This window comes from Aspergillus brunneoviolaceus, assembly GCF_003184695.1.
Source record: "Aspergillus brunneoviolaceus CBS 621.78 unplaced genomic scaffold BO95scaffold_78, whole genome shotgun sequence".
NCBI lineage: Eukaryota > Fungi > Ascomycota > Eurotiomycetes > Eurotiales > Aspergillaceae > Aspergillus > Aspergillus brunneoviolaceus.
In genome coordinates, this window is record NW_020290808.1 from 179497 (window position 1) to 198706 (window position 19210).

The 19210-nt window shown below is 51.9% G+C and overlaps 8 protein-coding genes across 8 annotated transcripts; 6 read left to right on the plus strand and 2 right to left on the minus strand.

Moving 5' to 3' along the window:
- Nucleotides 1-265: 265 nt before the first annotated feature.
- BO95DRAFT_422657 (putative protein kinase Scy1) lies at nt 266-3737 on the plus strand. Its single transcript, XM_025584601.1, has 2 exons — nt 266-2043; nt 2105-3737. The coding sequence occupies exons 1-2, from the start codon at nt 591-593 to the stop codon at nt 3427-3429; spliced, it is 2778 nt and encodes a 925-aa protein (XP_025438026.1). The 5' UTR covers nt 266-590; the 3' UTR covers nt 3430-3737.
- A 252-nt stretch (nt 3738-3989) lies between these two features.
- On the plus strand, nt 3990-6836 carry BO95DRAFT_446940 (dipeptidyl-peptidase III). The gene is made up of 3 exons (XM_025587510.1): nt 3990-4375; nt 4444-5323; nt 5389-6836. Exons 1-3 carry the CDS (start codon nt 4248-4250, stop codon nt 6502-6504), a joined length of 2124 nt encoding a protein of 707 aa, XP_025438027.1. The 5' UTR covers nt 3990-4247; the 3' UTR covers nt 6505-6836.
- Nucleotides 6837-7722: 886 nt separating this feature from the next.
- BO95DRAFT_373067 (putative general stress response protein Whi2) lies at nt 7723-9373 on the plus strand (the record flags this gene model as incomplete). The annotated part of the gene is made up of 5 exons (XM_025583029.1): nt 7723-8254; nt 8321-8357; nt 8426-8561; nt 8648-9000; nt 9058-9373. Coding segments are annotated over 5 exons (1374 nt in total), but the record flags the coding sequence as incomplete, so codon positions are not given.
- A 531-nt stretch (nt 9374-9904) lies between these two features.
- Nucleotides 9905-12253, plus strand: BO95DRAFT_446942 (putative RSC complex subunit Sfh1). Its single transcript, XM_025587511.1, has 4 exons — nt 9905-10513; nt 10626-11792; nt 11866-11950; nt 12018-12253. The coding sequence occupies exons 1-4, from the start codon at nt 10173-10175 to the stop codon at nt 12114-12116; spliced, it is 1692 nt and encodes a 563-aa protein (XP_025438029.1). The 5' UTR covers nt 9905-10172; the 3' UTR covers nt 12117-12253.
- A 62-nt stretch (nt 12254-12315) lies between these two features.
- On the minus strand, nt 12316-14971 carry BO95DRAFT_456585 (uncharacterized protein; the record flags this gene model as incomplete). The annotated part of the gene is made up of 5 exons (XM_025588414.1): nt 12316-12597; nt 12619-13510; nt 14148-14404; nt 14465-14706; nt 14785-14971. 5 exons carry the CDS (start codon nt 14969-14971, stop codon nt 12316-12318), a joined length of 1860 nt encoding a protein of 619 aa, XP_025438030.1.
- Nucleotides 14972-16377: 1406 nt separating this feature from the next.
- On the plus strand, nt 16378-16728 carry BO95DRAFT_467800 (4F5 domain protein; the record flags this gene model as incomplete). The annotated part of the gene is made up of 3 exons (XM_025589316.1): nt 16378-16440; nt 16502-16586; nt 16679-16728. The coding sequence occupies 3 exons, from the start codon at nt 16378-16380 to the stop codon at nt 16726-16728; spliced, it is 198 nt and encodes a 65-aa protein (XP_025438031.1).
- Nucleotides 16729-16741: 13 nt separating this feature from the next.
- BO95DRAFT_485472 (uncharacterized protein) lies at nt 16742-18471 on the minus strand. The gene has a single exon (XM_025590404.1). The coding sequence runs from the start codon at nt 18337-18339 to the stop codon at nt 17230-17232; it is 1110 nt and encodes a 369-aa protein (XP_025438032.1). The 5' UTR covers nt 18340-18471; the 3' UTR covers nt 16742-17229.
- A 308-nt stretch (nt 18472-18779) lies between these two features.
- On the plus strand, nt 18780-19147 carry BO95DRAFT_467802 (uncharacterized protein; the record flags this gene model as incomplete). The annotated part of the gene is made up of 2 exons (XM_025589317.1): nt 18780-18866; nt 18961-19147. Coding segments are annotated over 2 exons (274 nt in total), but the record flags the coding sequence as incomplete, so codon positions are not given.
- Between the last annotated feature and the right edge of the window lie 63 nt (nt 19148-19210).

Below are 19210 nucleotides of genomic sequence, written 5' to 3' on the forward strand. Positions count from 1 at the left end.
TGTGACTTGTTCGCCCTTGGATGAATTGACTATCGCGCTGTCATTGGAGGCGATCTTCCGACGTCGGCGTCGAGCGGCACAGATACCCGGCAATAATCGATCTAGGAAGGCGGTCAGCTCGGAGAGCTCCAGTTGTTTTTGCCTGGGCCCCGGGCCCAGTCCAACCACTAAACTTAGGCCTCTGGTGCGTGCACGTGACAGAGCCTCGGGCGGCCAGCTGCCCGCCCGAACACTGAATGATAACTAACTTATCCATGTGGAATACCATTCATGACATGAATAGAGAAAGGTGAAGCGGAGAAAGAGATTGGAAAATTTGGAAGCAACAATACGGCGACCTGGACTCTACCCTTGAACTGAGGAGACCTCTTCAACCTCAGTTCACGAATATTCTGTTCCTGTCCATATACTTCCCCCCTTTCCCGATTCATTGCTGCGTCATCACTTTATTCCTCTTCCAGACTTGTGATATCTCAATTCCCCCGAATATACGCCCTCCCGCATAAGTTTCGCATTGGATGCAGTGGAACTAGTCAATAGTGTTTTGGCCTCTCGCAAACGGTCATATATCTGGGTTGATATAGGCGAAAATGTTCTCATCGGCGCTCAAATCTCTGAGCTCTAACATAACATCAAACTATCAGGTCTCTCCCCACCCAACCGTGGTGTCAGGACCCTGGAAGATCTATGACGGCAAGAAGAAGTCCACAGGCACAGCAGCTTCGATCTTTATCTTCGATAAGAAGGTTCTCGAGACCCGTTCAAGCGGGCTGGGCAATCGCTCCAGTGGTTCCACTAAGAAGTTGCAGGAAGATGTTGTTGACCGACTGAAGCGAGAAGCCGGCACTCTTGCACGGCTTCGACATCCCTCTGTTCTTCAGGTTCTAGAACCTCTTGAAGAAACGCGTGGCGGTGGACTTATGTTTGCCACTGAACAGGTTACTGCCTCTCTTGCTGGACTTCTGCAGGCCAAAGATGCTCAAGAGAGCTCTGCTAGGGCCGCATCTGATGCCCGTCGCGGAGGGTCTAGCCGTTACATGGTGGAGGATCCTGACGGAACGCGGAGGCGACGAGATCTTGATCTTGATGAGTTAGAAATCCAGAAAGGTCTGTTGCAAGTGGCAAAGGGCCTCGAGTTTCTGCACGAATCGGCAGGGCTTGTTCATGGAAATCTTAATCCTGAAGCTGTCTTCATCAATGCTAAATCAGACTGGAAAATTTCTGGGCTGGGGTTTGCTGGCCCTCCAACTGCATCGGACTCACGATCGACGCTTCCACCGCTTGCCTTGTCAGAAGTACTCTATCAAGATCCCCGCTTACCGGCGTCAGTCCAGTTGAACATGGACTATACCTCTCCGGACTTTGTGTTGGACTCAAATGTTACCCCCGCCGCCGACCTTTTCTCACTTGGTCTAGTGATTGTGGCGCTCTATAACTCACCCCATGTATCTCCATTGCAGACACACTCAAATGTGAACACATACAAGAAGCTTCTTAGCTCTTCATCCACCACCCCTTCCCAAGGCAACAACTTCTTGTCTTCGGGCACAATCCCAAGAGACATCCTCGCTCATGTATTACCCAGATTGATAACTCGAAGGCCAGCCCAGCGACTAAATGCTCGGGAATTCCAGCAATCCCCCTATTTCGACAATATTCTGGTTTCAACAATTCGTTTCCTGGAGTCTCTACCAGCAAAGAACCCGAATGAGAAGTCGCAATTCATGCGCGGCTTGCAACGAGTATTACCCGAGTTCCCGGTCTCTGTATTGGAAAGAAAAGTTCTGGGAGCTTTGCTAGATGAGATGAAGGATCGTGAGCTTCTTCCTCTTGTCTTAGGTAATGTTTTTGCCATCCTTCAACGCATCCCCAGTGCGCGGCGCATATTCCCCGACAGGGTAATACCTCAGTTGAAAGAGACGTTTCCGGCTGGTAAGGGGGCTCACCAGGATCGTGACTCCAAGAAGGATGCTGGGTTAATGGTGGTTCTGGAAAATATGAATATTGTTGCTAAGAACTGCTCCGGGAAGGAGTTTAAGGAAGGTCAGTTATCCGTCAATGTTTTCAATGACTATGTGACAAGACCGGATTCTAATTTGAGCAGATATCCTGCCCTTGATCCGCCTGGGACTTGATTCACCGACACACTCGTTGGTAGATGGTGCAATCAAATGTCTCCCAGTCATTCTACCCGTTCTCGACTTTAGCACTGTCAAGAATGAGGTCTTTCCGCCGATCGCTGCAACCTTCAGTCGCACAAATAGCCTTGCCATAAAAGTGCGCTGCTTGGAGGCGTTCGCTGTTCTCTGTGGCGGCACTGTGAACTCTGAAGAAGCTCTAGGAGATGACTTCACAGGTGTTGGCCCAGAGAGCGTACCGCAGTCGAATAAGTCATCGATTCTGGACAAGTACACAATACAAGAGAAACTTGTCCCATCACTGAAGGCCATCAAAACAAAAGAGCCAGCTGTCATGATGGCGGCACTGAATGTGTTCCGACAAGTCGGAACAGTGGCAGATACTGAGTTCCTTGCCTTGGAACTTCTCCCAGTCTTATGGAGCTTCAGCCTCGGACCTCTCCTCGATCTTCGCCAATTCGGCAGTTTCATGCGCTTGATCAAGGATCTTTCCTCTAAAATCGAACGTGAACAGACAAAGAAGCTGCAGGAACTTTCATCGGCAGGCGATAGCACCAAGTTTCAGAATAGTGCCGTGGGATATCCCAAATCCGCAGGTGACTTGAATCAAACTGGCGCGGATGCACGAGACACCTTTGAGCGTCTGGTCCTAGGACGAAACCCTGACAGCCTTGATAGCCAAGATACCGATCTATGGAGCACCGCCTCTGCAGAGCCCTCAACGAGACGACCTCCCATTCCAAGCACTTCATCCACCGGGACATCTTGGTCGCCAAACGTTGCTAGCCCTGTTTCCAAAGGAGGCATGCTACCAACGCTGTCGAATCTCAGCATGCGGTCGGTCACACCTGATTACAACTTAAGCTCCTTTCCCTCCTTGCAACCTGCTGCTAGAACCAGCTCGCCCTCGACTCCAGCAGTTCCTACGCTGCCCACTTCTCCTCCCGCCCTTCAATCGTGGTCCTCACCGATTTCCTCAAACCCCCAACAGCCTCTTCCGGGGTCGAGGGCTTCGAGCAATGGCTTAGGATCGTTGTCCGGTCTCAGAGTCAATAATGGCATATCTGGACAAGGGTCGCAATCTGCTCCCAACTATGCTGCGTTCTCAATTCCTCCCCCGCCAGCCGGCCTGGGCCAAGTCGGCTCCCTGACGAACCCCACTGGCGCGTCGAATCCCGTGCGATCCCCTTTCGGTGGCAATATCACGCCTACTGCTTTCCCCAGCAATGCTTCAGTTCCACCGCATGGAATGCAAAAACAAGGCCTTGACAAGTATGAGAGTTTGCTATGAGGTGTATGGCCTGTGCTGTTGCGTGAATGCCGTTTGTCTTCTTCCAACCTTTATTGTTCGATATTTTACCGAGTCTACTCAATGTGTGTTTGCAAGCACCGCAAATGCATGCAGGTTGCCCACATACCACTGCCCGATTATAACTGTAACGTACGACTTTGACTGGCAGCGAAGAAAAAGAATGTGGCCTCTGGTTGTTCTGTATATGACTTACGAGGTATGGGAATGGCTGATCCAAAAGATTGCTGTCCAGTACATATCACATTTTTCTCGGATGATTTGCACTCATAGAATTGGCTGGCCCAGGTTTAGTGAGGTATCTCACGATTATGTATGAGTATATTCAATAGAGATATATCTAAGCAGTACCTAGTACTTTACGTAGTTACGTAGTCTAGTACGCTTACCGAACAGAGTGGACCTTTCAAAGAGATTAGCCCAAAGCTCCACTTCTGCCAAGCACCCTCAAATCGTAGAAAGCTTAGACTTGCAAGCTGAGGTGACTGGATTTCTCCATACTCGGTAAGTTACTCAGTACTATAGCAGCTGCGACTGGGCAGGAAGAAAGCTCAGACACCCTAGGTAACGTAAGTCTTCGAATGCACTCTCTTCGAGGCGCCTGGAGGCGCTTTCCGTCGGCCCACCGCCACCCCTCCTGCTTCCGATTACCGCACTTACCCCTCAATCCTTACCACCCCATCCGGTGGTCCTCTTCGTCCCGGCCCAGCAATCTGTCCTCTACAATTCCCCTTGATACTGCAGAAACCTCAGTAACAACAACGGCGACAACAACAACAACAACAACACCGCCCATCGACATGGATGACAAAGTGAAGCAACATTATCTAGCTGACTCGCCTCCCTCGGTAGTCCGCTTAGAAATAAAGACGCATTTCGATAATCTAAAGGATGCAAAGCTGCGTAAATATGCGCATTATATGAGCCGGTTCGGTGTCAACTCTCTAACTGAGCGGTCACGTCTCGGGGAAGCTAACATGAGCAACTTCTCTCTAGCGCCGCTTTTGCAGGAACTCGAATCACACTTCGGCAGGTTTCTCCAGAGTCAGAACCCATCTATGACCTCATCGTTGAACTCCATCGGACCTGCAATGGAGACTGGAATGATCTTGCTCGGAGAACCAATGTCAGCGATGAGCATCTTCGCTACTTCCTGGAATATGCCGCGCAGTTTCTCGGCAACTGTGGCAACTATAAGGGCTTTGGCGACTCTAAGTTTATCCCCCGTTTGCCCGTTGAGGCCTTTCAAGCTTTAGCTTCTGCCTCCCCCAAGACAAAAGAGGCCTTCAGTTGGGCCAACAGCACAGGAGGTGGCATCTATGAGACAGATGTACAATCGCGTATGCACTTGGGTTACGTAGAGGGAAATCATATGACTACGTATTATCCTGATTCGCCGTCAATCACCAAAGAAGAAATCACAGCCGTCGGTGACTTTTTGGAGCAGAAAGGGTTGCCGTTGGAGAATACGCGACTGAAGAAAACAGAGACTGGGGACTTCGAACTTCTAATCGCTTCCGGTGTTTCCTCACCCCCGGCACGGGACCGAGATTTGGGCGATGTCGATAGCTTCGATCTCGATGGCAAGTTGAATGGCCACAAGCTTCGCCTCGTCTTTGGCGATCATCGAGAGGAGATGGCCAAGGTCGCGCACAGTACCAAGCAGGCTTCTCTGCATGCTGCCAACGACAATCAGAAGCGGATGCTGGATGCCTACGCTCTCTCATTTGGTTCTGGCTCCATCGAGGCATTCAAGGAAAGCCAGCGGATCTGGGTAAAGGACCAGAAGCCAGTATTGGAGACCAATCTGGGTTTCGTCGAAACCTACAGGGACCCTCATGGGGTGAGAGGAGAATGGGAAGGATTCGTTGCTCTGGTAGGAGTTTCTGTTCAACACGTTCTTCATGTATGGCAGGGCGGTTCACTGGCTAACTCGAACAGGTCAATTTGGAGAGAACCCGCGCTTTCGGTAAGCTGGTTGACAGTGCTGAGACCATGATTCCTAAATTACCGTGGAGTAAAGAGTTTGAGAAGGATAAATTTCTCAGCCCCGACTTCACGTCTCTTGAGGTGTTGAGCTTCCAATGCTCTGGCCTCCCCGCTGGAATCAATCTTCCCAATTATGATGACATTCGGCAAACCCTTGGATTCAAGAACGTTTCCCTTGGAAATGTTCTCAGTGCTAAAGCACCCAACGAGCCCATCCCATTCATACCCGATAGATACCTCAAAGTGTACAGTGAAAACCGTGATGCTGCGTTTGAGGTTCAGGTTGGCATTCATGAGCTGCTTGGTCATGGGACTGGAAAGCTACTGCAAGAGACGTCTCCTGGAGAATATAATTTCGACATTTCCAACCCTCCTGTAAGTCCCGTGACTAACAAGCCTGTCACAACGTGGTACAAACCTGGCCAAACCTGGGGCTCCGTGTTCGGGGCTGTCTCTTCGTCTTATGAGGAGTGTCGTGCAGAATGCGTTGCAATGGTGCTTAGTTGCGACTTTGAGATTCTCAAGCTCTTTGGGTTTGGCGACGGCCAGGTGGACCTTACGAACGATGCTGGTGATGTTCTCTTCGCGGGTTACTTGTCGATGGCTCGCGCCGGTTTGGTTGCGCTCGAATTTTGGGATCCCAAGACCCAGAAGTGGGGACAGGCTCACATGCAGGCCCGCTACAGTATCTTACGAACCTTCCTCGACGCTGGTGACGATTTCGTCAAGCTTTCCTACAGCAAACCGGATCTTTCAGATCTAGAGATTCACCTGGATCGGTCGAAGATTCTGTCACATGGCCGGCCGGCTGTGGAGAAATACCTGCAGAAGTTGCATGTGTATAAGAGCACTGCGGACTTCGACTCAGGCAAGAAGCTTTATGATGAGATCACCTCCGTCGATGCGTGGTGGGGTAAGGAAGTCCGCGAGGTGGTGCTGAAGAATAAGGTTCCTCGCAAGATCTTCGTCCAGGCGAACACCATCCTCAACGGAGACGAGGTGACGCTCAAAGAGTACGAACCTACCCTCGAGGGTATTATCCAGAGTTACGTCGAGCGCGACGTTTAGCCATTTCGTCTGCAGACAGCCTCGGCAGCATGTTTGTTCTTTACACTAGATCCCGGCCATCGGATGATCTATAATTAACCTGTGTCCAGGGCATGCAGAGCATGTGCGGGTGCAAAATTTGCCAAATCAACTAAATCAAGCGATAAAGATGACTCACGCTGTTTGTATTCAAGGCAAGCCGTCGAGGCAAGCAGCCCTTGCGGTTGAGCAATTTGAAGTAGCGCTTGCGGTACGAGCGAGGTGACCATGCGAGTAAGAAGAGTACGTGCGGGCAAGGTTTCATACTATGTATATCAAACCAAGCGGTTAAGGGGAAGTTAACTTAACTTTAATCTGGTATTAGTCAGAAGTAAGCTCTTATCCAGAGTAAGCAGCCCTGCAAAGCAGCCCTGAAGATGAGTAGGAGAAGGAACTGAAGATAAAGAATGTTGTGAGGTGGTGGGTATTGCAGTGGACGGTCATGTGACAAGGGACTGAACAAAGCCATTTGGCTTCTCAAACGTGCATGTTCTAGGTAGAGTTACGTTCGCGCGAAGGCAGAGTATAGTCACAGGCACTGTACAGTACTACACACATTTCGTATGGTCAGTCACTAATTGCAATGGGAATGGAGCTGGGGCGAGAGGACGGATGGGCAAGGGACGGACTAGCGACCGACCACTTTTATCACCTTGAGTAGCTACTCTGGCTTACTAGTACCGCCTGAGTTAGTAGAGTACTTACTTGGTGGTCACTCAGTAGTTACCCGCGCGCTCAGGTCCGTTATCATTATTACTATTGCTGCTTTGCTGCTTTGCTGCTTTGCTGCTGTCCCTCCCTCCCTAAACGCTCCCTGCCGCCTTTCCTCTCCTCTCCTCTCCTCTCCTTCTCCCTCTTCCACTCCCTCTCTTCACATTCCTCAGCGTCACCTCCGCCCAAACTAGTAATCCGTCTACAGATACCCCCTCCGTCTAATTTTGCTTTCTCGCTATTTTTGATTCTGCTAGCATCCTTTTCTGATAGAACCATAAAGGTCGAATCCAACTACCAGCCTCAACTGTTATGTGTCAATACCCTGAATAATACAGATCGAGGCACCCACCCCAAAAGACTCCTCCTGATCGTCACTGCACATACCTAAAGCTCCTACGACCGACGACCGACCAGTAGACGACTGGCAAGACCTTCACAACGACAGACGCCGAGCGCTCACCTCCTGATTCTGCCACAAACCTCGTCACCTTGTCGTGGTTACCGAATTCCTCTGGCTCGCCTCCCACGGCGCGGCCGCATCATCGAACGACGGACTCCGTAACGGAAGACCAGGACGAGGACGACTTCGACTTCTATACTGCACCACCACCCCACTCTCCTTGCTCGGAGGCTTCCACTTCCAGCTTTTTTTCATCCAATCCTCCTCCTTTCTCGTCTCTTGTTTTCGTCGCGGCGTCGGATTCCAATCGCGCAAAGGATACTGTCACACCGTCCGGCTCCACCCTCACCCCAGCTCTCGTTAATTCCCTACCCAACGAGGGTCTCAGACCGGAATCATCAACATCGTTAGTTGCCGAAGTTAAAGCCTCACTCTCTCGAGACATCAAACCAGATTCCTCAGCGAAGGCAGCGGAAGAAGGCGAGCCTCCTCCACCATATACCGAAGGATCAAGTCCACTCGAGTCTTTCACGTACGTCATGGCTGCAGCAGGAGGCGCGTCGAGTATCATCACCCAGGTACAACAGGCTGGAGGGCCGCCGATCAATACATTAGGAGGTATGCAAATTCATCAGTTCTCTGCACCCGGTCAAACAGTTCATGGCTGATTCGTGCTATCTACAGACATTGGTGGCGATGAGCACATTACTCTAGACCTTAGGTATGCGCGTGGATTCTTTTCTTCGCAAGCAGGTAGCATCTTGATCCTTGGCACTGACATGTCCGAAGAGGTACTCGATTTACACTTTCCCGCGATGAGTTGTTGACTTTGCCGGAATTTGTTCTTCTGTCATTGTTTCCGAACGGCCTCCTCCCTGATGGACATATGGGCACTTTCCATGAAGGTGACATTTACCCTGTTGACGTAAGTGACTCCCTGCCAGCGTATGTGTGGCCATGACTCTGGCTCTGCAGTCTCTCGGACCCTATATCTCATACTGTCATCTCCAGTACGATCCGGCTTCTTTACAGTATATGCTGGATTTCTTCCGCTCGGTTGCCCAGTCAATTCCGTCTTCTTCGCCTTCCCCTTCGACCTCCCAAGATGTGGACGTGCCCCCCGATTCCATGCAGGCATCTGCCAGGGACATGCTTCAAGATCGGGCTGGCATCATTGTCTTGCGCGAAGATTTGGACTTTTACGCGATACCTCCTCGCCCTGACATAGATCATGCACAGATGATGGAAGTCAAGCGCGCGGCCGCGAAAGCTTTGCTGAAGCAGGATGGAATATTCTCTGGTTTGAGGAAAAGCGACGAAGCAGGTTCGACGGAACAGCATCTGATTGAGATGCTTACTGCAGGGTAAGCTCTCCACATGTTCTATGCCCAAGGAAATCAGTGTATGCTAATGATGTCTAGCGGGTTCAATCGTGATGATCGATGGGGTCACCGTGCCCCGGAGCCTAATAAAGCAGTCATTTGTAGCTTGGCATTAGCCAAGCTTCGAACTGACATTCGAAGTGATCTGGAGAATAACAATGCGGTGGGGATGGCTCAAAAGCTCCTTCTCTTTTGGCGGAAACCAGCAAGGAGATGTTGGTGGGAAGGCGTTGAGCTACATGATGTCGAAGGGGTAGACGGCAAGGTTAAAATCTGGATTCGGCGAGTATGGACACTGGAAATGGTAAGACTTTCCCGCAAAATCCCGGATCTACAAGAGCTTCGCTTACGATGATGCAGAGCGTAATTGGGCTCCGGTAGCCAGAGACAGTAATTTTTCTCCTTGTTTATTATACTTCCCCGAAAATCTATATTTATTGTCCTTAGCCGTACATCGCATCTGTCTCCCCATATTGTTGGTGCATGTTAGATCTTTCACGCGTGAAGTTGGCGACTTCCGGCGAAATCTCGAGTCTTCTCAACTACCGCATGGTACGCAAGGGAAATGGGCCGTCGCTTCTTATGTAGGATTTTAGTAAGACCCCTGGAATGATTCTCAACAAGGTAGCCTGAAAATGTCGGCTTTTACAACTTCGGGGCCATTATGGATTACACCCTCAAAATCATATCATACTTTGAACCTGATAACATAGAATTCTTCATTCTATTTTATGTATTGTTAGCGCAAGAACTACAGTATCCTATCATTGCTGGGTATCCCCACGTACCATCACGTATCATCACGTGCATGTTGTGGACTAGAAAAGGACTAGCGCCGGTCTGGAATCTCTGCCGGCAAAGCGCGACGACCAGAAATGGCGGAGGTCGACCGCGATGACCGTCTAGAGGCCCTTTAGCATCATTCCAATTCTAACGATTTCAATCTGCTCACTTTGTCGCGCAAACCAATTTGCTGGTGCGCATTCCTCTCTACTTGCGATCCTTGGTCTCCTTTCCATATCCACGATTTCCTACTGTTGTCAGTAGCAGTTGCTTCTTCCCTTCATCGCGTTCAAACATTGGTGAATCTGTTCGCCCAGTCGACTTCTGCAGTGTCTGAAAGGGACATGTCTTTGACCAGCTCCATGGCCAACATGTCCCCTCTCAGAGGCTATATCACATCTTATCCTCCGCGTCTACGCCAATATGGAAACGCCTTACTTACTCCCGTAATCGCTCCGAGCCAGGCCGGTCCGGCGCCGCGAACCAAGCGAGGAACTGCGGCCATCAATTATGCAGAAGACGGCTTTGATGATGATGACTTTGAAGACAGTGAAGGTCCTCGGCGTCCCACGGGGCTACGGAGTCTCCGACGAGAGGATTCAACTTTCGACAAGGTCCCCTTGGCCGAAAAACTGGGGAAAGAGGTACATGCTCCTGTGGAGGTTCAAGGGGTATTCCGTGACTGGATGATCAAGCGAATGTTGCGACCAGCGTATGTCCAAACCTCACACCTTTCCGTTACCCAGCTGGCCCTGTTATTTGATTTGTGAAGATGTGTTTCTTTGCGAGCGCTAACTCTACGCTTCCCTTTGCGCCTCGTCCAGCTGTGCCGATCAATTACAGATCCAGGCGCAACTACCTCTCACCCTTATACCCATTCGAATTGACTTGGAGGTCCCAGCGCATCAACCTCTCGAAGCGTTTCCCCAGCCGCGAACCATGCTCGATCCTGGAATCACAACCACACTGCCTGCATACAGAAAGCAGGACCCATTACCAGCCTACCGAATCAAGGATACTTTTCTTTGGAACCTCCATGAAGCTCTCGCCACCCCCGAAGAATTCGCAATCGGATTTGTTCGCGACATGGACTTACCCAACCCACAGGCGATGACGATGGCCATCAGCAACCAAATACGCCAACAATTGGAAGAATACGCCGGCGTTGCCCTACATCCCTTGTTTCAAAGCGTACCAAGCAAACCAGCCGCTTTGCCGTCGGCCATGTCAAGGGACGTGTCTGCTACACCCACTCTAACCTACGCCGCTACCCCCGACAGCAGAGCCAACCAGGTGACGGTGACGAAGGAACCGTTGATCAATGACAGTTTATTGAATCCCGACGACGCATACAGATGCATGATCAATCTGAACATCAACTTGCAGAACAAACTGTACACCGACAAATTCGAATGGTCACTCCTGCATCCTCCCGGCATGGCGGAGGAATTCGCTCGGATCACCTGCGCGGATCTAGGCCTCGGTGGAGAATGGGTCGGAACCATTGCCCATGGCATTTACGAGGCAGTACTCAAGCTGAAGAAAGAAGTGTGTGAAAGTGGCGGGCTGATCAGTAGCATGGGTGGCTACGGAAACGAGATTGACAACCAAGCGGCTAATGGGGCCGAGGCGGGCTGGCGATATGACCCTGAAGGACTGGGTGATGATTGGGAACCTAAGGTGGAAACACTGTCCAAGGAGGAAATTGAGAAGCGCGAGGGCGACCGTGAGCGGCAAATCAGACGTCTTCGGCGAGAGACTGCCAGATTCTCTTCAACGGCAGGCATCACCCCAGAGGCTTCTCGACAAGGAAGTGGCTATTTCGATGTCGACAGTGAAACTCCCTTGGGCAGAGGCGAGAGGAGCAAGCGCAAGAGGCGGTTCCGGAGTCTGAGCCCGGCTGGTAGGGGCGGAACGCCCGGAGGTCGAGGCACACCCGATACCGGGTCTGGTGCAGGTTACGGTGGAGGTGGTGGAACACTTTCGGAATGGTCTGTCGTCTCCCTCATCCTCATCATCTGCGATACCATTGTGGTTGTCATATCACTAACACCCAATCGGCAGGGAGCGACAAAATTGGCGGTGCACGAATTGCTTGGTATGGGGTACGGCAGTCTGGGCTGTACGAGACGGACCGACGGGCCCAAGGGTAAGTCAGATGCATCTACTCTATTGACTCTGATTGCGCACCCCAGCTGACCTGCATTGATTGCTAGACGCTCTGTCACAATTGTGGGTTGCTGTACGAACGGGATAAGATTGCGCCGGAGTGGTCAAGGGATCTGCATCGTCATGATATGCCAATTGGACGGTAGTATCTGGGGGGGGGGTTTAGCATGAGGTGAATATGACAGAATCAGTCCAGAGAGATGAATCACCTGACGGGGGATGAATTCATGATGAGGAACCGATTAATATATCTAATATAACAAAGAGCATAAAAAACTCTGGCGAATCAAGTTGTCCATATTTGACCACGCACAAGAATTCCCATCAAGGCAACCCAGTCCCCCTCTACTGACCCGCACCATCCAGCCCCTTAGTGATGGTATTTACATACTCTGCAGCGTCCATCCCCAACTTGGCCAGGTCCACCCCGCCCTGCCCAGCCATGGCGCGCGACATGGCACGGACCACTTCCTCTTCCTCCCAGATCGAGGCTGGTGCCGCCGACGAGGCAGCCGGCGGCGCGCCCGGCCCATCTTCCCTTACCACCTGCCGCGCCCCCTCCCGGAGCGCCGCCGGGTTGTCCACATCCAGCGCGACCACCGTCCGCCAGTAGGCATCATCGCGATCCTTGAGCACCCTGTCGCGCACCACCGTGTTGCGGGTGACGCTTAGGGCGTGCAGTTTGGACGTGGCACCGCTGAGCGCGGACAGCGCGGCCGACACGAGCTGGCCGACCTGCTCGGCCTGGGACGGCGGCGCGTAGAAGAACCGGCGGGTGGCGGAGAGGTAGATCAGCAGGGCGGCGATGCCATCCACGACGGCGAGGGCCAGGGGCCGCAGCAGACCCAGCTGGTAGTACGCGGCGGGGGGCACGGTGACGGACCCGGCGCGCACGGCGGCGGGCCCCGTCTGCACGGGGTCGTAGCCGAAGGCCAGGTACAGGTCCAGCAGGGCCAGGGCGCCGCCGGCGAGCGTGAACGTGTTGCGCCATCGGCTGGCGTCCGGGCCCGTGAGGGGCCGGGCGGTGACGGCACCCAGGAGGGCCATGTGGCCCAGATGCGGGAGCAGCACGTGCCACGGCAGGTAGTAGAGGATGTAGGTGGTCGGGTGGTCGAGCGAGCAGAACTGGCAGCGGGCCAGGGCGTCCGGGCCGAAGCGGAGGTAGAGCTTGCGCGCCGGCAGCGAGGTGAGCCGGGCTTTGAGGAGGAGGTCGGTCGCGGTCAGGGTGTTGGCGGGCCGCAGGCGGGCCAGCCGCGCGAACAGCACGTCGCTGGCGGTGTTGATGCGCGAGTGCGTGAGCGTGAAGATGCTCGGCGGCGGGGCCCGCGGGCTGAAGGGGAGGCTGAGCAGGAGGAAGAAGGTGATGGCGAAGAAGAGGAGGTTCAGGGCGCGCGCGGCATCGTGCGGCACGGGGCGAGGAGGGGGCCTGGTCGCTATCGACACGCGCAGGCTGCGGTACAGGTTGATGGCTCGCGGGATTATGATGGGCGCAAAGAAGATGAGGAATGACTTGATGCTGTTGGAGCCGGAATTCGGGTTACTGGATTGTTTGACAATATGAAAGGGGGAGGAAGTGATACATACGTTGCAAACGAGATCCCGAGTTCAACCATCTTGTCAATGTCTTGTGTGGTCAGGGGGGAGTTGTTGTCGCATCACTTGCTCTCTTTCTTTTAAAGCAGATGCGATGCACAGTGCAGTAGTGTTCCAGGTGGCCTTAAAGTGCCTGGCTGGAGGCGATCAGATCGCCCGCCGGCGCCAAGCGGTAGTGCCTGCGATCCGCCAATCAAGAGGGACCGCTAACTATAGAGTGAAAATGATAAACACAGGTGGCAGGGCTGCGAAGTTTACTTGCTATCATGGATCGGTACGGTGGATATTTGATTGTTATACTTACAGCGATCAATGATGGCTTCCTACTTCGATATTGCATACATAAATCTTTAAGGTTCTGATAAGACAAAAAAAAAGAAGTGGAATTGGATATCTCTTAGCCGATACATGTACCAACGCCATTGTGTATGCTCCGCTCAACCAGAAAGCACCGGTCTCCTACTGCCAACAAGTTATCCTACCTAGTGGCTGATGCAGTGTCCTATATGCGCCCCCCTTGCATTGCTGGATGATGCGAAAGATCTGGAATTGTGACTCCAGCCGAGTCTCGCGAATATTTGGACGATGCCGCGTCGCTGATATTCATCGGATTAAGTGGCGAGGAAATCTTGAGTGGAAAGCGAGTGCTGTTCCGCTGAGACATGTGTCTCCGCACCGAGCTCTGCGGGCTGTATGTTGGCAGAGATTCCTCCCGCTTCATGCTCAGCTGGAATGACCGTTGGCTTCCAGCTCGCGATACCACTTTCTGGGGCGCCACTGCTCCATAGAGGCGGACATGTCGTGCACTGACTCCGATGTCACGGTCAGAGAACACGAAGCTCTATTGGAGATGGAATTGTTAGCAGCTATGTCAGACTCAGGGTTGTAGGAGCCGGCTTACCGCAGCCACGTTGACCACGCTCATGATCATGGATAATATACCAGCGGAGAGGACGAGGCGCCAAAACGGCATGCCCAGTGACTCCTGGCTTGTCGCCTTCGTGTTGAGGTCGCCCAACACACCCACTCCCAGTACCAGCATTGCGATTGCCAAGGTAATGAAGCCCGACTCCTGCCCTAGTAAAGGCCAATTGCGGTCAAAGTAGGCGCGCAAGATGGGGAGCTCGGAAATGATGAGGAAGACTGGTCACCGTGCAAATCAGCAACTTTGCGCTCGGAAACAAGGCAATAACGGAAATAGAATCGAGACCAAGTACTTACTGCTGACTCCGGCCGTAGCCACACGAGAGACTGCCTCGAAGAAGAAAAAGCTGGTCAACAGCGAGATCTTCACCAGCATCACTGCACTAGCAGCGATGATGTCAAGAAAGACGATTATATTGATGACGCGAATGGCATTGAGAATCACATATCCTGGGCCCGCCAAGGATTCTTGCAGTGAGGCCATCATGGTCTGGTCAAAGGTTAAGAAAAGAAGATAAATCTCAGGCTCTAGCCGAGAAGCTTGATCAAGTCTGTGCCAGCCAAGTGTGCATGAATTATGTATGGGTGTTATAGTCTTCTCCAAAAGCGAAACTGGAACCACTGAGAAGAAAAGATACTTGAACGAGAAAGCCAAGTCAAGGGAAGAAAGGAAATAAAGACTGGGCCCGCAGCCGGAGATTATCTGGTGGGAGTCAGTTGGAAGAAAGAGAGGAGGACCACGAGGTCGACGAGGGTGTTAAAGAGAGCCAGGAGTCTCTGGCTGGAGACCTGACGGTGTCGGTAGTGACTGCTTGGTGTTGTTATGGGTAGCTCAGCCCTGAGACAGGCAGGTATAGGGCAACCATTGAATGAGGCTTCCATACCGAGGGCAACAAAAACAATAATAGACACAATGGGTGAAGGACGGGGAACCCTGAAACACTCTCACAAAGCCTTTGGAAAGATCAGAGCCACTCATCTCAATCAGTTGTATTTCTTCTTGCTTGTTTGGGTGGCAATTGGCGCCTAATTGAATGAATTGGAGCTGTTCACGCTCTTCGTGGAGGAGGGGCCTTCCTTGTGCGGCTTTGGGCGTCCAAAGGAGTCCGACCCCAGCGCTTATGGTGCTGATATGGAATGATATGGAACGAGAAGAAAGCTTTCATGTTGTTATGTGCGGCTGTAGACAGCCCCTTGGGTGAGGATGGCGCTTCTAATCGGTGGAGGATTGGATGGTCAGTCAGATAGGATGGGCGCTCCCGAGGTGAGGTCTTGAAACGAGCTATGTATAAGCCAATGAATGGGTTGATGAATTAAGCGCCCACCCTGCAGAAATTTGTCAAATTGTTAATAAGACCCTCCGGAGGGTTGACTGGTTCCCTTCTGTTATAGAATTGAGCACTACTATGCACGTGTGATGAATGATCCAAGTGGGTTGATGTATTAATGGGTAGTTGCAGCTTTCATGCTTCTTCGAGTGCCCAAGCCATCTGTCATATTTATGTACAGATACACACCAGAAGAAAGTGATGATATGATCAGGTGGAAGTAATCCGAGGTACTCCGTACCCACCAAGTCCTTCCCAGAAGACTGGGGCGGAGGCTCGGCCGGCAGGCCGCAGCAACCCCGTAAAACGAGGGGCGTGGAGAGGCAGAGGCAGAGAGAAAGAGAGAGAGAGAGAGAGAGAGAGAAAGAGAAAGAGAACCTTCCATACAACTTAAAAAAAAGGAAAACTTTTCCTTCCACAAGGCAAAGCCACCCTCCTGTTTCTTCGACACCCCAACCAACAGAACCGTACTGTTGGCAGCCCGCTGCACTTTTCTTTCTTTTCTTCTGTCTTTCTTTTGAAGTGATACACGGTTTGAATTCATCCGATCGATATCATCACCATGACTCGTGGCAACCAGAGAGATCGCGATCGCGCGAAGAACAACAAGGAGCAGTCCAAGAAGGTGAGCGTCTTTCAACTGCATGAGTGTATCGTCTCTGAAAACTAACAATATTTCTTTCTAGAAATCCAAGAACGAGCTTACTGGTACGGAGTTCCAGCGGAAGAAGGAGAGCGATGCTGCCAAAATGCAGGCCAAGCAGAAAGCAGGTAAGATAATTTCAACCGACCCCTGACAGAGAATGTCGGCCTCCAGATCCTTTGCACTCGATTCCACTGACGCATTCTACTTCGTTTTACAGCCGATGAGCGCCGAGCAGCCGAAGCACTTGCAGCGGCGAAGAAAAAATAACACTTCCCCCATTCTCCTCGATAGAACTCTCCCGGTTTTGTCCTCCCAGCCTGTCCGCCACTTCGTCGCCTCGCAGTCCGGGCACCGAGTACCTCGCCTATATATCCTTCCCAGATCATGCTTTTTGACACCCCTGTTTTGGCTATAAATCTTTGGGTCCGTGCACAATTCATGAGTTGGTCTGCCTGTGAGGCGCACGGCTATGATAGATCGCTTGCGACTATTTCGCACGGCCTCGGGTCTTTTCAACGTGATATGGAGACAACAGTATTCGTTTGGAAGCATGTTATGAGGACATGATAGCTAGCGAGGATTTCATTTAAGTTGGTCACATTTAGCGTTTTCAAGAGGCTACCGCACAAGTCATGCAACATCCTCATGGTCCACATGTATAGGTGTATGATGCGACGAGGTACGCATACTCCATGTCCAAGAGCACGCACGACCCGTTGTTGGAGCCTACAACCCTGCGCCTCTCTATCTGAACGGCTGACCATTGTCCTAATTGACCACTGGGCCAGCAGCCCAGACAGCCCTGGCCCAATCCAGCCAGACCTTCCAACCACCATTCGACCTCGTTCTTGGTAGCGGATGTTTCGCCAACGCATCCCACTGAGACGCCCATTGCCCATCCTTAGTCAAACAATCGCCATCTAAGTTGATTGACGCTGAGTACACAAATATCCACAGACTCTCGCCCTCCCAACCGATATCCAGGGCGAACTGTATCACCTGACGCACTGCGTCACTGCGGATCTCATATTGGGGTATTCTTTCGAGTAAGAACTCAGTAAATGCCCATCCAGATATGTCGGAAGGGTGGGCTATACACCACTGCAGGGCTTTCTGTATCATAGATTCAGCCAGTAGCGTAGAGGCATCTTGACCACCATCACCTGTACCCGACGCGGCACCAACGACCTCCCTTAAATAAGTAAAGGCGTAGTAATTTCGAGGGTGGAGTTCTCCAGCCCGAAGAACTATGGCCAGTTCGTCATTCAAAATCCCTAGGATCACTTCGTGCGAGAGCTCATCCGGCTGCTTCAAGGGCCGCCGTTGAAGGCGCATCAAGCGAGTCAGGAGCCATAAGCGGTAATTCCACAATGTCGGGGATTTGGTGTGTCGATGCAATGGAGAGCAGAGGAAGGTCTTGGTCAACGAGAGTTCCTTGCTCAAAGCATCGATGAGCGACCGATGACGCTCATTGTCAGAATCAGCGGGACCGTGGCGTTGGAGAGAAGCAGTCAGGCGTCTTCTGCGCCAGTTGCATGCCGTCAAATGCTCGCAGTCAAAGAGGAGAATGATCTCTGTGGACACAAGGAGGAGTTCATCCGAAGGGGAATTCCAGTGCCCAGGGTGGGAGGGAATGTTCTCATGTCCAGGCCCATCGAGGGACTTCCCATTCAAAGCGCCGAAGAAATTGCGTCTTGCTGTGACGAAAGCCTGGACTAGGTACTTCTTGGCGATGCCAACCGAGTTACCATCCTGTAGGAGGGGACCTAGACCAGGAGGAAGTATCTCGATCTCGAGAACCTCGTTGTTTTGGTATCTAGCTGAAAAGATCTGGGCGAGGTCATGAAATGCGGCTTCATGATTTGAAGGAGGGGACATTGGGCATCATCCAGCCTACTGCATAGCGGCCATCAAAAGAAAGAGAAAGCCCGTAGTCTTCCACCAGTCGGTACGCAGCAGAAGTACTAGGTAGGTAGTCTACCTAGTTAGTTGGGTGATTGAAGAGTCGATGTGTATGGACCGGAGACTGAAGAAACGCCGCAGCCGACGGGCGGGTTGAGAAACGTGACAACGTCATTCCGATTTCCCTTCCGCAGGCTTGAGGGTCAACTTTTGTTCTCGATCTGCTTCCGTGTGACTCTGGACCTTTTTGGCTACATCTCTCTGACTTATCATTTACGACCCGAATCCGGGTGGAAAACCTGCGCCGCATTGCATACGCGCACTCAACACGGTCGCAGTTTTGTGGGCTTGCTGTCCATTTTCCACCGAGACTTCCCCTCTCCTCCATTGTCAACAACCATAGCACCCGATCCATCATGTTGCCTCTTGTGGGGATTGTGCTTTTCGTTCACATTGCCATCTACCTTGTGAACACCGTCGGTGCGACTACGATTGACAACCTAGTACGTTGACCCCGGAATTACCCTTCAATGGTTCCCTTGACTACGATCCACCTATACGAGAACATATGTCCTAAAATGATATGATTACGTCTAGTTATGGCTTCTCTACCTGAGACTCCCGACCCCAACATCTAGGAAGTTCCGCGAGCAGAACCGTCTGAAGCGCGAAGTTGTCCAACTGAAACGGGACATGAACAACACCAGCTCGCAAGACGAATTTGCGAAATGGGCCAAGCTACGAAGACGACACGACAAAACGATGGAGGAATATGAAGCCATGAGTACGTTCCCCGAGCAAAATCGCCTACCATTTTCTTTTTCTTCTTCTTCTTCTTCTTCTTCTT